We start from the raw sequence: 13,834 nt of genomic DNA, 5'->3' as shown, positions 1-13,834 counted from the left end.
TCATTTCCTAAGCGGTCAATGGAAAGAACATGAGCTTTGGGGCCAGGCAAAAGTATCTCTTGCTGACATCTTGTCAAGTTCCCTCCTTTCTGAGCCCATTTCTTCAACTATAAAATGGGACAATATCTAAATTAGACCGAATATGGAAACCCCAGGCACAATAACTGGCACGTGGTAAACAGTACTAGTTCTCCTCTAAGCCACAGCTACCCAGTAAGGCAAGCTTTCATTCATTCCTGGGCATCTGCCACACAGAAGGCACTCACTAGAATGTGAGCTCCATGAGACCACGCGCCGTGCCTGCCTTGCCCACCATCACACCCAGGACCCAATGCTGTGCCAGGTACATAAAAGGTACTCAAAATATATTTGGTGATTGGAGTTTACAAGGAGGAAAGATATTTTATTATTACACGCCACCCCCATGCACCCACCCTTCTGTGGGGGAAGAAACCGAGATTGGGCAAGATTAAGAGCTAGTTAGTGGCACTTTGCATCCTAACTCAAGTTTTCCCACACGTTCCCTTAAAGCAGGCTTTACCAAACTTGAGTCATTCACAAGCCTTTTCACTGTACTTATGCCTGTGATAGAAATCATTTTTTTTTTTAACGTATGCAAACTTAAGGAAACTTTATGTCGTTTAACTCAACAGCAACGGGGTTATTTTTTTTTTTTTTGTCTTAATTAGAAGGTAACCACAAAAAATATAGAATAAAAACAACGTTATATAAAACCCACTGCCGCTAGACTATTCCGACTCACAGCAACCTGTAGGACAGAGAACTGCCCCACAGGGTTTCTAAGGCTGTAAATCTTTACGGAAGCAGACTGCCACAACTTTCTGCCATGGAGCTGCTTGTGGGTTCGAACTGCCGACCTCTGGTTGGCAGCTGAGTGCTCAACCACTGAGCCACCAGGGCTCCCTAAAATCAAAAACCAAACACAGAGCCGTCAAGTTGATTCCGACTCATAGCGACCCTGTAGGACAGAGTAGAACTGGCCCCCAAGTTTCCAAGGAGCACCTGTCGGATTCTAACTGCCGACCCTTTGGTTAGCAGTCGTAGCACTTAACCACTACGCCACCAGGGTTTCTGGGCTCCCTGATATTATATAAAATTACATAAATTTCAGTTGTCCAAAAATTATGAGCCTTTTTTCTTTAAAGAGAAATGGGAGTTAAACAGAATTTTTTTTTTTTTACTGTAACTCTTAAGGAATCTATTTTACATCAAAGCCCCACACATTTGATACAAAAAACAATACATGGAATGCAGTCTGATATTTTCTAAACTATGATTCCATTTCATTTCAAAAATGTAAGTCAAAGCTCACTAAACTGGTTTCATGACAAATACATCATGCACGGAATAAAAAAAAAATACTAAAACAAACAAAAATAAACTTGTTGCTGTCAAGTCGGTTCCGACTCATAGCAACCCTATAGGATAGAGAGCTGCCCCATAAGGTTTTCTCAGCTGTAATCTTTATGGAAGCACATCACCAGGTTTTTTCTCCTGCGGAGCCGCTGGTGGGTTTGAACCACTGACCTTTCCGTTGACAGCCCTTTTCTTCTATACTTAACCACTGTGCCACCAGGGCTCCTACAAATGCTGGATTGTTGTTGCTGTTAAGTGCCGTCGAGTCGGTTCCGACTCACAGTGACCCTATGCACAACAGAACCAAACACTGCCCGGTCCTGAGCCATCCTTACAATTGTTATGCTTGAGCTCATTGTTGCAGCCACTGTGTCAATCCACCTCGTTGAGGGTCTTCCTCTTTTCCACTGACCCTGTACTGGATTAGGGGGCTGAAAAGGGACTGAACAGAAAAATGCCTCGTTATGTGAACCAGCGCTTTTTAACGTCACGCCCATGTAGCTGCGGTAAGCATGTCACAATTTGGGAGAAACTCTGTCCTTGATTTATTTTAAATACTCAGTTCTGCCTAGAAGTCCTATACATAGGTGGTTCTTCATAACAGTCAACTGCAGATAAAGATGCTTAACAAGCATGATCACAGACACCACTTAAAAATATCTCAACACCTTTATTTAGGTCTTCACTCATATTTGTAGCATTCTTTCAAATTTATTTTGAAATAAAATCCTAACTGTGTGGTTGCCACATGTATTCTTTTATCCAACCATGGACCTCTTTCTCCCTCTCAAGCGTACTTCATCTAATTTTTTTAGCACTGGCCTGGCCTTTTTGGAGGAGGAGGAATAGCTCTTCAGAAAAGCTTCAAACACAGTCTCAGTGTTGGGATGAGTACTGAGGAAAGCTTTCTCAAGGACGTAGAGATCTACTCCCTTATCTTCTGGAAGTGCTGAAATGAAACTCAGCCCAAAGTCTATGAGCACGATGTTCAGCTGTTCCAGGGGGGGTTTCAGGAGCATGTTGGATGTGGTGAGATCGCCGTGAATGAGGTCTTCATCGTGCAGTCGAGCTAAAGCCTGCCCTACGGTCTTGGCCAAGCGGGAGAGACATTGAGGAGCTTTTTCAGTCTCCATGGTGGACTGAATATAATCTCGAACAGTCATCGAGCCTTCAATTTCTTCCATGTATAAACAGTTGGAAGCATAGTCCACAAAAAAGACAACTGGGGCAGATATCCCTGCAATCAAGAAATAGGCCATTATTGGTTGGATTCTTCTTTTTTTTTAACGGTAAGCTTATTTTTCAAAGATTGAGCCAGTTTTTTACAGTCTATATCTGCTTATGTCAGGAAAAAGATTTGGAAATGGTATGACCCGGTACAGCTTAACTCATCCGGAAGTTTCCCCAGCTCATTCCTAGCAGGACTGTGTCTAAGAGCACCTCACAGCCTAGTTTAGAAGTACCAAAGTTTCCTCCTCCTTTCCCACACCACCATTTATGCTTGGGCTTTATTTGCCATACTTGCTCCCTAAAAAAACAAAACAAAGAGCCAGAAGGGGAAGCACAGCCTAGGCAGAGCAGTTTCTACCTGAAGAGGACATAAACAGGAGGCCAAGCAGTACGGTGGCTTAGAGATTGATCTCTGCAATCGGAACAAACAGGGTTCAAATCCCAGCTCCCTTTCTTATTATTATGTAAACTTAAAGTTACATTAACTTCCCCAAGCCTCAGTTCATGCTTCTATAACATGAGAACAATACCTCCAATGAGTGCATTCAATGAATCTTTATTGAACGTCAACCATGCTCAGGATACTGTTGTAGATACTGGGGACATTATTAGTGGGGCCGATCCAGCAGTAAACAAGGCAGCCACAATTTCTGCTTAATGGAACTTACATCCTAGAGAGGGTGAAAATAGAAATACGAACGCATAAATAACTTCCTTACATCCAGGGAAGACAGAGCTGTGTCTGCTTGTTCACCACTGAATTCCCCCCAGATCTCCCAGCACCTAACAACGTCCTGATGCACAGCAGGTGCCTAAAATGAAAGAAAGAAGAGCAAGAAGTGAAAAATCAGTCTTTCCAAGTCAGAAAGATATGGCCTGGAAGCCTGGCTGTGTGACTGTGGGCAAGTTATTTCCCCTCACTGAGCCTCAGTTTCTCAGCTAAAGACAAGGCTTATGGTTGTCGGCACAAGCACAATGGTGTTTTAATGAAAAAAAAAAAAAAAAAAAAACGATTTCATGCAATCTAACATTTATCGAGCACTTTGTGCCAGGCATGCATTCAAACATAATACATGATGGTAAACATACCTCATCTAGTTGTTACAACATGCCTATGAGGTGGGGACCTTACCATCACTTCCACTTCACGCGTGGGGAAACTGAGGTTCAGAGGTTAAATAACTTGCTCAAGAGCTGGCTATATACGAAGCAGCAGAACTGGTATTTGAAAGCAGAGACTCTGTTTCTTAAAACTAACCAAGTAAACCATAGTCTCGTGGGACATCTCGGTCAAGTGGCATAATATGGTTCATAACGTTTATGTCCTACATCCTAGTTTGGTGAGTAGTGTCAGGGTATTAAAAGCGTGCAAGCCATCTAAGATACAACTATTGGCCTCTATTCACCTGGCGCAAAAGAGAAAGAAGAAAACCAAAGATTCAGAGAAGAATGTAGTCTACAGGACTAATAGTCTACACAAACCACAGCCTCATCTACTCTGAGACCAGAAGAACTAGATGGTGCCCGGCACTACTACTACAGACCTTTGTGATCAGAGCCACAATAGATGGACCTGATAGAGTGGGAGAAAAATGTGGAAAAGAATCTCAAATTCCAAAAATTAAAAAAAAAAAAACACACTTACTGTGCCAGTTGAAACTGGAGGACTAACCAAGACTATTGCCCTGAGATATTCTTTAAACCTTGAACTAAAACTAGCCCCTGAGGTCATCTTTTACCCAGATAACAGACTGACTTACAAAACAATATCACCCGTGAGTACTGTGCTCCTTTAAAAGATCATTTATACAAGACCAATGGGTCAACAATTACTTTGAAACAAAGATGAAAATGTAAGAGGTCCGGCAAAATAGACTAACGGAAACAGAACCAGAACAGAAATAATGAAAATGTTCATGTAACCAATGTCACTGATAATTTGTTGAATGGGAACATCAACTACTGTGTACACCTTCACCAAAAACACAATAAAATACTACTTAAAAAAAAAACTAATAAAGACGTGAATAATCGAAATTTGAGCTCAAGAGAGGTACAAATGGGGAAAACGAGGTTCAGGGAGCTTTAATAACATGGTCAACGTTGAGCAACAGTGGCAGGGCTGGGAGGTGAACCAAGAACGGATCCAGAGCAAATGTTGGCTGCAGCTAGGCCACGCGGCTTCTTAAAATTAATGAAGGCAGAAGATAAAAGTTGAGAAACTGAGGCAAACCGCCGTCTTCCGGGGCTCGGAGTCTCAGGGTACCCCCACACCCCGGAGCCGGGCCTGCCTCACCTGCGCGGCGACAGCGGAGCAGCGCCCTGGCCTCCTGCACCGTCCGCCGCCGGCTGAGTCGCGCCTCCAGCGTCGGGTGCCGGTAACCCTTGGGGAAGCGGTGCTTCACCACGGCCGCGCGGCCCTGAAAATAGCCTCGGAACACGCGCGCCTCGGCGCCCTGCTTCACCAGCTCTAGGCCGCTCAAGAAGCGATTGGTCCGCTCCCGGGCCACGGCCAGTGCCTCAGCCTCGGGAGCCAGCTCCTCGCTCTTGTCAGCCGACAGAGCAATGGGCGCCGCCATCTTCGCGCCTCCGCTCGGAGTCTCTCGGCTCTGTCCGGAAACTGTCGGCGCTCCTTCGGCTAGATCCGGAAACCCTCGGCCCTCCTCGGCCACTCAACCGGCTCCACCTCGGACACTTCCGCCTGTGGAACTAGTTCCGTTTCCCAAGCTTTGGGTTTTTCCGGAAGCCTTCCGTACCCCTCGGGGACACCTGCGTGGCTCTTCCTCCCAACTCTTCGACTATCTCCGTAAACCCTCGGTAACTCTCGGTAAAGAGCTCTTCTCGCCTCTTTTCTGAAACCCTGGGTGACTCTCATGGCGGCTTTGATGGCACCGCTTCCCAGTTCTTCGGCTTTCTTTTCTGAAAACTTAGGTACTTCTGCAGTATAAACTTTTCGGAATCTCTTTGCTCTGTCTGGAGTCTCTCTTTGTCCTGAGAAGCCACACTCTTCGCCCCTTGGGCTCCTGAATTTTAAGTGCTAGGATAAGCCATAGTTACGTTGTATAATGGCGCGGCGAGCAGATACTGAACCATTGCTCTTAGGGAAAATACAGGGTTAGGTTCCTTTGAGCCTCTGGTCACAACATTGTCATCAACTAACCAGTGCATCAAGAAAAACCAAACCCGCTGCATCGGTTCTGACTCATATCGAACCTATGGGACAGGGTAGAACTGTCCCCATAGGGTTTCCAAGGCTGCAATTCTTTAGGGAAGCAAACTGCCACATTTTTCTCCCATAGGGCGGCTGCTGGGTTTGAACTACCAACCTTTCAGTTTGCATCCAAGTGCTTTAACCACTGGCCACCAGCGCCCTTTAAACAGTGCCTAACTTTGTTTTATGTGTGTTTCTGTGTATAGACACCTTGTTTAATATATATTGCTGATTCATTAACATTGAGCTCACGGCCAACAGTACTGTAACTCATGCCTGAATGAAGTTCATCTAAATATGGATATTTTCTCCTTAAGGCCTAGCATAGCTTTCTTGTGCTAAGGACGCACTTCTGTACTATGACTCGGAGCCATTTTAAACAGGGAAATCACCAAAAAAAAGCACCAAATGTAAAAAAAGTGCCACTAACTAGACCAAAAAAAGGACGCTTGTTCACAGTAGAACTGAAACGAGGGCAGAGTGTCCCCTCGTTCAGCCTCAGCTGGAAATGTGCGTTTTGGACGATTCAAATTTTTCGCTGCTCTGCGCATGCCCACAAATAACTGCAAAAGCAACCTGAGTATGACTTCGTGCTTACAAATAAATTATAGTGAGTGGTCGAATTCACAAATACTCGGAATCTGGGAATAATGAGGATTGACTGTAATAGCAACATTTATTGAGTTTATTAGAGTTAATAAGATTAAATGATTAAAACTCATTTCACAGAAAAGAAAATTGAGGCTCAGGGAGTGCACTTAATGAGGGTATGGGAGTGGCGAGGTTGTGGAAGAAATGGAATCAGGGAAAATTCTCCAGAGGAGACAAAACCTGAGCTGTGTTGGAGAAAATAAACTTTTGGTGTTGGTATCTGTTTTTTGCTTTTTAATTGCAAAGCTAATATAAATATAGGCTGTAAGAAATTCTTACAATACAGAATTTTGCACACACCAAAAAAAAAACCAAAAAGACTGCCTATCCCCCTCCTCAGTCTACCTCTCCCCCAGTAACTGTATAAAGTTAATTTCCAGATTTTTTTTTTAAATACAGTGTCTACGCTCATACACATATGTTGTTGGTTGGTGTAGTTGGCTCTGACTCATGGCAATGTTATGTATAACCAAAAAACCAAACCAAACTCGTTGCATGGAGTTGATTCTCTCTCCTAGAGACCCTATAGGACAGGGTAGAACTGCCCCATAGGATTTCCAAGGAGTGGCTGGTGGATTTGAACTGCTGACCTTTTTGGTTAGCAGTGGAACTCTTAACTACTGTACCACCAGGGCTCCAATGTTATGTATAGCAGAATTAAGTGTTGCCCAGTCCTGTGCCATCTCCAGGATCTTTGATATGTTTGACATACAGTCCCAACATAAACGAGAATGCATACTGTGTGTTCTTTTCCAATCTGCTTTTTTCCCCTTGGGCAATTTATTTTGGACAATTGTCCATATCACTACGTATAAAACCACCACATCCTTCTAAATGACCACGCAACAAGTTCCCTGTTGCCAAATTGTTGTTCCTAGGGTTGGTGTGTGGTTTTTTTTTTTTCTCTTACAAATAATGCTGCAATGAGTAGGCTTATCCAGGCATCTTTGCACACGTATGAATGTTTCTGAGGACATCTTTCTAGAAGTGACATTGCTGGGTCATAGGAGATGAACATTTTAAAATTTGACCCATGGGCCAAACTGCCATCCCAAAGCTTTTTGCCTATTTACTTTCCTGTCCGGTGTGTATCTCATTTCCCTGTACCTTTACCCTCATTGATTTTCTCAGGTTGCAAAAGCCTCACCAGGTGGAGGAGTAGGCGGGTGTTCAGGTTCCAAGCAGAGAGAATGGACACAGGCCAGGGTTAGGTTGGAGAAGGGCCAGCAGTTCCATGTGACTGGTGCACAGTGGTGCTGGGGACACGTTGAGAGCTGAAAAGGCTGGGGCAGTGGCCTGGTTCCAAAGGACTCTTTGTGCTGGAAGGGAGGCTGCTGCAAGACTGGGGTGACAGCACCAGGAGTATATCTTGGAGTTCTCTGCCTCTGGCTATGGAATGGGCAGCTGGGCTCTGGTAGAAAAGCCAAGGAATGGAGGGTGGAAGGATGGGGCGTCTACTTTTCAGACCTGACCCTGAGCCTATGGCTGGCCCTGAAGGAAGACTTGTAGCCTCTTCCTTACTTCCTACCCATCAGCACCAGATGCCCACTCATTCATTTATTCAACAAATATCTATTGAGTGACTACAATATTCCAGGCCATGTGATAGACCTTGGGGATATAGCAGTGAACAAAACAGAGAAAAATCCCTGCCCTCATTGGAGTTTACATTCTAGTAGGTGGAAACAGACAATAAACAAATAAGGAAAATGTATAGTTGACAAGAGGTAACAGGAGCTATGCAGAAAAATAAAGCAGGGAAGTGGGGTGGATGGAATGACATGCATCCCAGTTTGCCTGGGACAGTCCCAGGTTTGCCTGTTGCTCTGGAATAACTATTAATAGTGGCCTCTTCACTCAAAAGCTCCCTATTCTGGATGACAAGTGATGGGTAATAGAGTGCAGGGGAGCAGAGGGGGGAGTGGCACAATTTTAAATAATGTGGTCAAGAAGGCTTCTGCAGTGCAATGGATCACTCTTGTGTGGCCTTTCTAGCCATGGTCTTGTAACTCCCACCCAGGTGATTGGGCGGGACTATGTAATAGGGTGATTTTGGCCCATGAAAGGGATTGGTCAGTTTTGCCATCCCACTGCGCTTGAAATGAGCCAACCCGGAGGTGGGAAAGAGGATTTTACCTGCCATCAAGGAAGAACAGCCAGGACAGGAGAGCACGTCCTTTGGACCAAGAGGGAGTAAGCTGTACCCCTGAAGATGGTGAGAAGCAGTGGCAGGAGAGACCAGCAGGAGAACTCACAGTGGGCTTCCTGGCTCACTGAGCGAGAAAGCTGAATGCCTGGGGTGCCTTTGGGGACTTACTGTAACACTTGCCTGAGCAGGGCAGAGGCTGAGGGCCAGAAAGAGGTGTGGGCGAGCACAGTTGGGAAGAGGTTGTCCTGATGGAAGAACTGTATCCTGAGTGTTCCTGAACCTGAAATGTAATTGTTGCTTCCCTAATAAACCCCATAATCGTGAGTATTGTCTTTGAGTTGTGTGTGGCCATTGCAATGAATTATCAAACCCAGCAGAGAAGTAGAGAGTGCCATGGGAGGGACGGTTGCTGTCAGAATTGGTAGACTGCAGAAAGAGGAGGCATGTCTGACCTGTTTCTAGGAATCAGCCTTGGGCTGTTGATCTTGATTCTCCTCCACATTGTGAAGAGAGAGGAGGTCAACTGCCACACACACACCATTTTTACAGCTTCAATGAAAAGGTGATGTTAGAGCCATGTGATTGGATTCCCTAAGAAAGAACATTCCAGGCTGAGGGAATAGCGAGTGCAAAGGCCCCAGGGCAGGAGTGTGCTTGGTGAATTTGAGGAAGAGCAAGTCATTTAACCTCTGTCGGAATTGACTCGACAGCAGTGGGTTGTACCTTAGTTTCTTCACCTATAAAATAAAGATTATGGATGATATCCACCTGGTAGGGTTTTTGTGAAGAATGAATAACTAGAGATAAAACACATGAACAATGTCAGGTACATGATAAGCACTTCATAAATGAAAACTATTGTCATTTATGGAGTGCCTAAAATAAGAGATTCCCCACATCCAACAACCGTTTCTATGTAAGGAGGTAGAGGGCTTCCCGCATTGTGTGGTGTCCTGGGGGAACACAGGGACCACCTTCCACTATAGAAGCCCCTCATTTTCCCCATTTCTTGCCAACCAATGCTCAGACACAGGAGCAAGGCAGCTTCCGTGGCTTGCAACAAGAGCCCTGACTTGATTCACCACTGAATAGCTTTGAGTTTTGATTACCATATTAGTTAGTTAGAGTACAGGATAAGCTACTATAACAAAGTAACCTAAAAATAATCATCAACCAATGGCCCTGGAGTCGATTCTGACTCATGGTGATGCCTTGGGTTTCAGAGTACAACCGTGCTCCACAGGGTTTTCAATGGCTGTGATCTTTTGACGGAGCCCTGGTGGCACAGTGGTTAAGTACTTGGCTGCTAACTGAACGATCTGGGGTTTGAACCCACAAGCTGCTCTGCCAGAGAGCTGTGGTAGTCTGCTTCCATAAAGATTAAAACCTAGGAAACTCTATGGGGCAGTTCTACTGTGTCCTATGGAGTCACTATGAGTCACAATCAACTCAACGGCAACCGGTTAATGGCTGACCTTTCAGAAGTAGATCACCAGGCCTTTCTTCCAAGGTGCCTCTGGGTGGACTCGAACCACCAACCTTTCCATTAGTAGCCGCGCACTTTGTTTGCACCACCCAGGGACTCCAAACCTAAAAATGGTGGCTTAAATATGAGAGATGTTCATTTCTCGCTTATGTAACAGTTGGATCAAGGCTTGCAGGTCAATTCTGTCATTCCCATCCTGTAGCTTCGTTCTTTGAGGCAAGGTAGCTATTCCATTTTCACCATCTCTAGTCAGCAAGAAGCAGGAGGCAGGAAGAGGAAGCAGGGAACAAGCAGCTAAGGATTTGTCCCAAAGATACACAACATCACTTCCACTCACATCCTATTGGTCAAAACTTAGTCACATGACCCAGAAAGCTGCAAAGGAATCTGGGAATCATTATCTAGCAGGGCAGCCATAGACTTAACTAATATTTTAGCAGGATTATTCCTAAAAAGGAAGTAGGGGAAGACTATTGGGAAACCATTAATAGGCTCTGCCACAGTTTTAATGTTTTAAGCTGCAAATAACAGATTGGCCACTAAAAGAGCTTAAACATGTTCAGTTATTATTTTACAGAACAAACTCTCCAGAGGTAGAGAGTTCCAGGTTTCATTCAGTTGGTTTCAAAGCCCCACAGCCTTTCCATCTTTATGCCATACCAGTCTTTGTATGTTGTTTTGGTCCTTACACTTGTCACCTTCTGGTCACAAAGTGGCTGCCAAAGTTCCATTCAACATATGAAGACACAAAAGCATCTGGCTGAAGAACTGAGGTACTACCTCTGGTACAACTCTCATCATTTGGGAGAAAACCCTTTCCTAGAAGTCCCTCCTTTCCCCATCAAACTTGCCCTAAGAGGAAGTGAGAAAAGTGAGGATCTGGCATTTCCATCATCTATAGATGGAGAGGAAGCCCTGGTGACGTAGTGGTTAAGAGCTACAGCTGCTAACCGAAAGGTCAGTAGTTTGGATCCACCAGGCGCTCCTTGGAAACTACATGGGGCAGTTCTACTCTGTCTTATAGGGTCGCTCTGAGTCGGAATTAACTCGATGGTAATGAGTTTATAGATGGAGACATACTCTACAAGTGAGGAGGAAGGGAGCTGGGGTACTCAGGAGGCAGCCACAGTGCCTGTTATGTGGTGTAACTGAGCAGTGAGCATCATTTCTCTGAATTTCAGCCGTATCATCTTCAGAATGGGAATAATTCATTCTACTTTGCTGGATGCTTAAGATTAAATAAGATGTTGCTCGTGAGGGTGCCTGGTGGCTAGTTGATAGTCTTCATGAGGAAAAAAATTTTAATCTCTTTCATTCACTTTGGTATCCCCAGTTTTATGGTTCAGGATAAACACCACTGGGTCCTGTTTGAAATACCTAAGAAAGGCCTCTTGGTCCAAGGGTTGCTACGACTCAAAGGCTCTCATTTCTGCAGTCCCTGAGTTTCATTCACACACACACAGGCCACCTTTTCAAACATCACACCCTTTGTGTTGGCATACTGTGGTTTCTGGCACCTTTTATCAGCCCAGTCTACTCAAAGTAGGCCCACAATAAATTCTATTTATAATGCCCAGTTTCCCAGGTTTGTGGCTTCATTATCATAATTGTTAGTGTCCCATAGGCATTTCTACAGTTACCAAATCTGTCTGATCTCCTGCTTTGGAAAATCCACTGTGCAAACATATTTACAAGTCCAAGGTTTGCCATGGTCAGACTTGCTTTGACTTCTATGGGAGGAAACGCAGTTTAAAACCCTTCAATGGCTCCCTGTTGTGCTTAAGGAAAAGACCCAATCCTTAATTCAGCCCAGGAAGCTCAGCACGGGACCACTGGGCCCTCTTCCAGCCTCATCTCCCAGCAAGCACCCCCTTGCTTTCTGTTCTTCATTCTTGCCTGCTCTGTCTCTCATTCTTGCCTTGCTTCCTCTTGCCACAGGGCCTTTGCACCTACTACTTCTTGAGCCAGGAATGCTCTTTTCTCCCTCTGTTGCCCAATTAACATCTATGTATTCTTCCATCCTTAGCTCAAGTGTCACTTCCTCAGGGAAGTCCTCCCTGAGTTTTCAGAGGGAAAATCCAACTTTTATAAACCCCCGTGTCCCTATGAACCTCTCCTCTTTAGCAGTGTTGCTGATTTCCCTTTTGGTTTGTTTCTTTGTGTGACTATTTGATAGATGTCTCTCTCCTCTACTACCTATCAGCATCATAAAAGCCAGAAGCTTAAGTGTTTTCACACATCATTGTAACAACCTGGAGAGGAGAGGTAACATTGCCTAAGAGTGTGCTCACGATAAAGAAATACAACTTTAATTTCAAACATTGTCTCTATCATATTGCCAAAGGGTGGAGGAGTGGAGCAGATGGCTCTTTGTTTATCACGGTACTTTAACAGCATTAGGAAAGCAAAGGTTACTTTGGGTGGAGTGGAGATCCTAGAGGCTTTGAATAAGAAAATGAGATGATCTGGGAGGTAAAAGACTGGTTAGTGAGCGGGGAATTGAGTCTCCAAAAGAAGCTAGGGAGAGCACAAGAAGAGTATGTAAATGATGGGCATGGCTACATTCCAATAAAACTTTATTTACAAAACCATAGCAGCCTGTAGTTTGCCAGTTCTTGCTCAAAACATACAGCCTTCAGTTTGCTACCGTCCTCACCACTCCATGTTGCCTATACCCAGCCCAATTCTTTCATTGATAATACCTGTGTGGTCACTCTAAGCATATGAATCTGCAGCCCCCGATCTAGGTTCTCCTTAGGGTTAGACCTTGGGGAACAAAATCCAGGAAATCTGATAAGCTTATGTGAATAAGAGGAATTAAAAGTTTTCAACAATTATTATTGAGCACCTACTAGTTCTAGGTGTTTATCCTGAACCATAAAACTGGGCATACCAAAGTGAATGAAAGAGATTAAAAAAATTTTTCCCCTCAATCATGGAGCTTTGTTTTAACAAGGAAGATGCAATAAACAAATAAATAATTAAGGTATATAACACATTGAGGATAATGGATATGTGCCTTCTTTTCACGGTGATGATGGTTTCGTGGGTGTACACACATGTCAAAATTTGTGAAATTGTATACTTTAAATACATGCAGCTTATTGTATGTCAGTTATACTTCAATAAAGCTTAAAAATAAGAAGGAAAATGAAGAAATCAAAGTTTGTTTAGAAAGATACCAAAAATGGAACTAGGTTTTTATTTCCTTGAGTCTTGCTCCAAGTTTGTGGTATTCTTTGATGTGCCATCTATTGCTATTTTTAATAAAGAGCTCTGCCAGCTTCTCCCTGGGGCTCATCTCCCTTTATTCTCCCTACTGACCCCTTGCTCCAGACACTCTGGCTTCAGTTTCTTCATGCCCCCCAAGTTGGTTCCAAAGGAGCTCTGGTGGAGCAAGGGTTAAGAGCTGGGCTGCTAACCCAAAGACTGGTTGGTAGTTCAAACCCATCCAGCGGCTCCACCAGAGAGAAGATCTGCCAGTCTGCTCTGATAGAGATTACAGCCTAGAAAACACTATAACTATAGATCAGTTCTACTCTGTTAGATAGGGTTGCTCTGAGTTGAAATCAACTTTCCGGTACTCAGCAATAACAAAGTTTGTTCTCACTTCAGGGCATCCGCCTTTGCTGTTCCCTCCCCCGGAATGCTCTGCTCCCAGACTTGGCTGCCACTTTCTTGTTTCTGGAGTCTCAGCTTCTCAGAGGGGCCTTCCCAGACCACAAGCTAC

The 13,834-nt window shown here is 44.4% G+C and overlaps 1 protein-coding gene across 1 annotated transcript; it reads right to left on the bottom strand.

Moving 5' to 3' along the window:
* Nucleotides 1–1,193: 1,193 nt before the first annotated feature.
* On the bottom strand, nucleotides 1,194–5,198 carry TP53RK (TP53 regulating kinase). The gene is made up of 2 exons (XM_049869081.1): nucleotides 4,904–5,198; nucleotides 1,194–2,614 (listed from the first exon to the last, which is right to left on the bottom strand). The coding sequence occupies exons 1-2, from the start codon at nucleotides 5,184–5,186 to the stop codon at nucleotides 2,136–2,138; spliced, it is 762 nt and encodes a 253-aa protein (XP_049725038.1). The 5' UTR covers nucleotides 5,187–5,198; the 3' UTR covers nucleotides 1,194–2,135.
* Nucleotides 5,199–13,834: the final 8,636 nt, after the last annotated feature.

The sequence above is a fragment of the Elephas maximus genome, chromosome 25 (assembly GCF_024166365.1).
Source record: "Elephas maximus indicus isolate mEleMax1 chromosome 25, mEleMax1 primary haplotype, whole genome shotgun sequence".
NCBI lineage: Eukaryota > Metazoa > Chordata > Mammalia > Proboscidea > Elephantidae > Elephas > Elephas maximus.
This window is presented reverse-complemented; position numbering and strand designations above follow the sequence as displayed.

Excerpts from the sequence above, each read along its gene's own strand:
- TP53RK (XM_049869081.1), bottom strand. The coding sequence starts at position 5,186 with ATGGCGGCGCCCATTGCTCTGTCGGCTGACAAGAGCGAGGAGCTGGCT. Across the intron at positions 2,615-4,903 it reads GCTCCGCTGTCGCCGCGCAG|GGATATCTGCCCCAGTTGTC; the intron begins GTGAGGCAGGCC and ends TCTTGATTGCAG.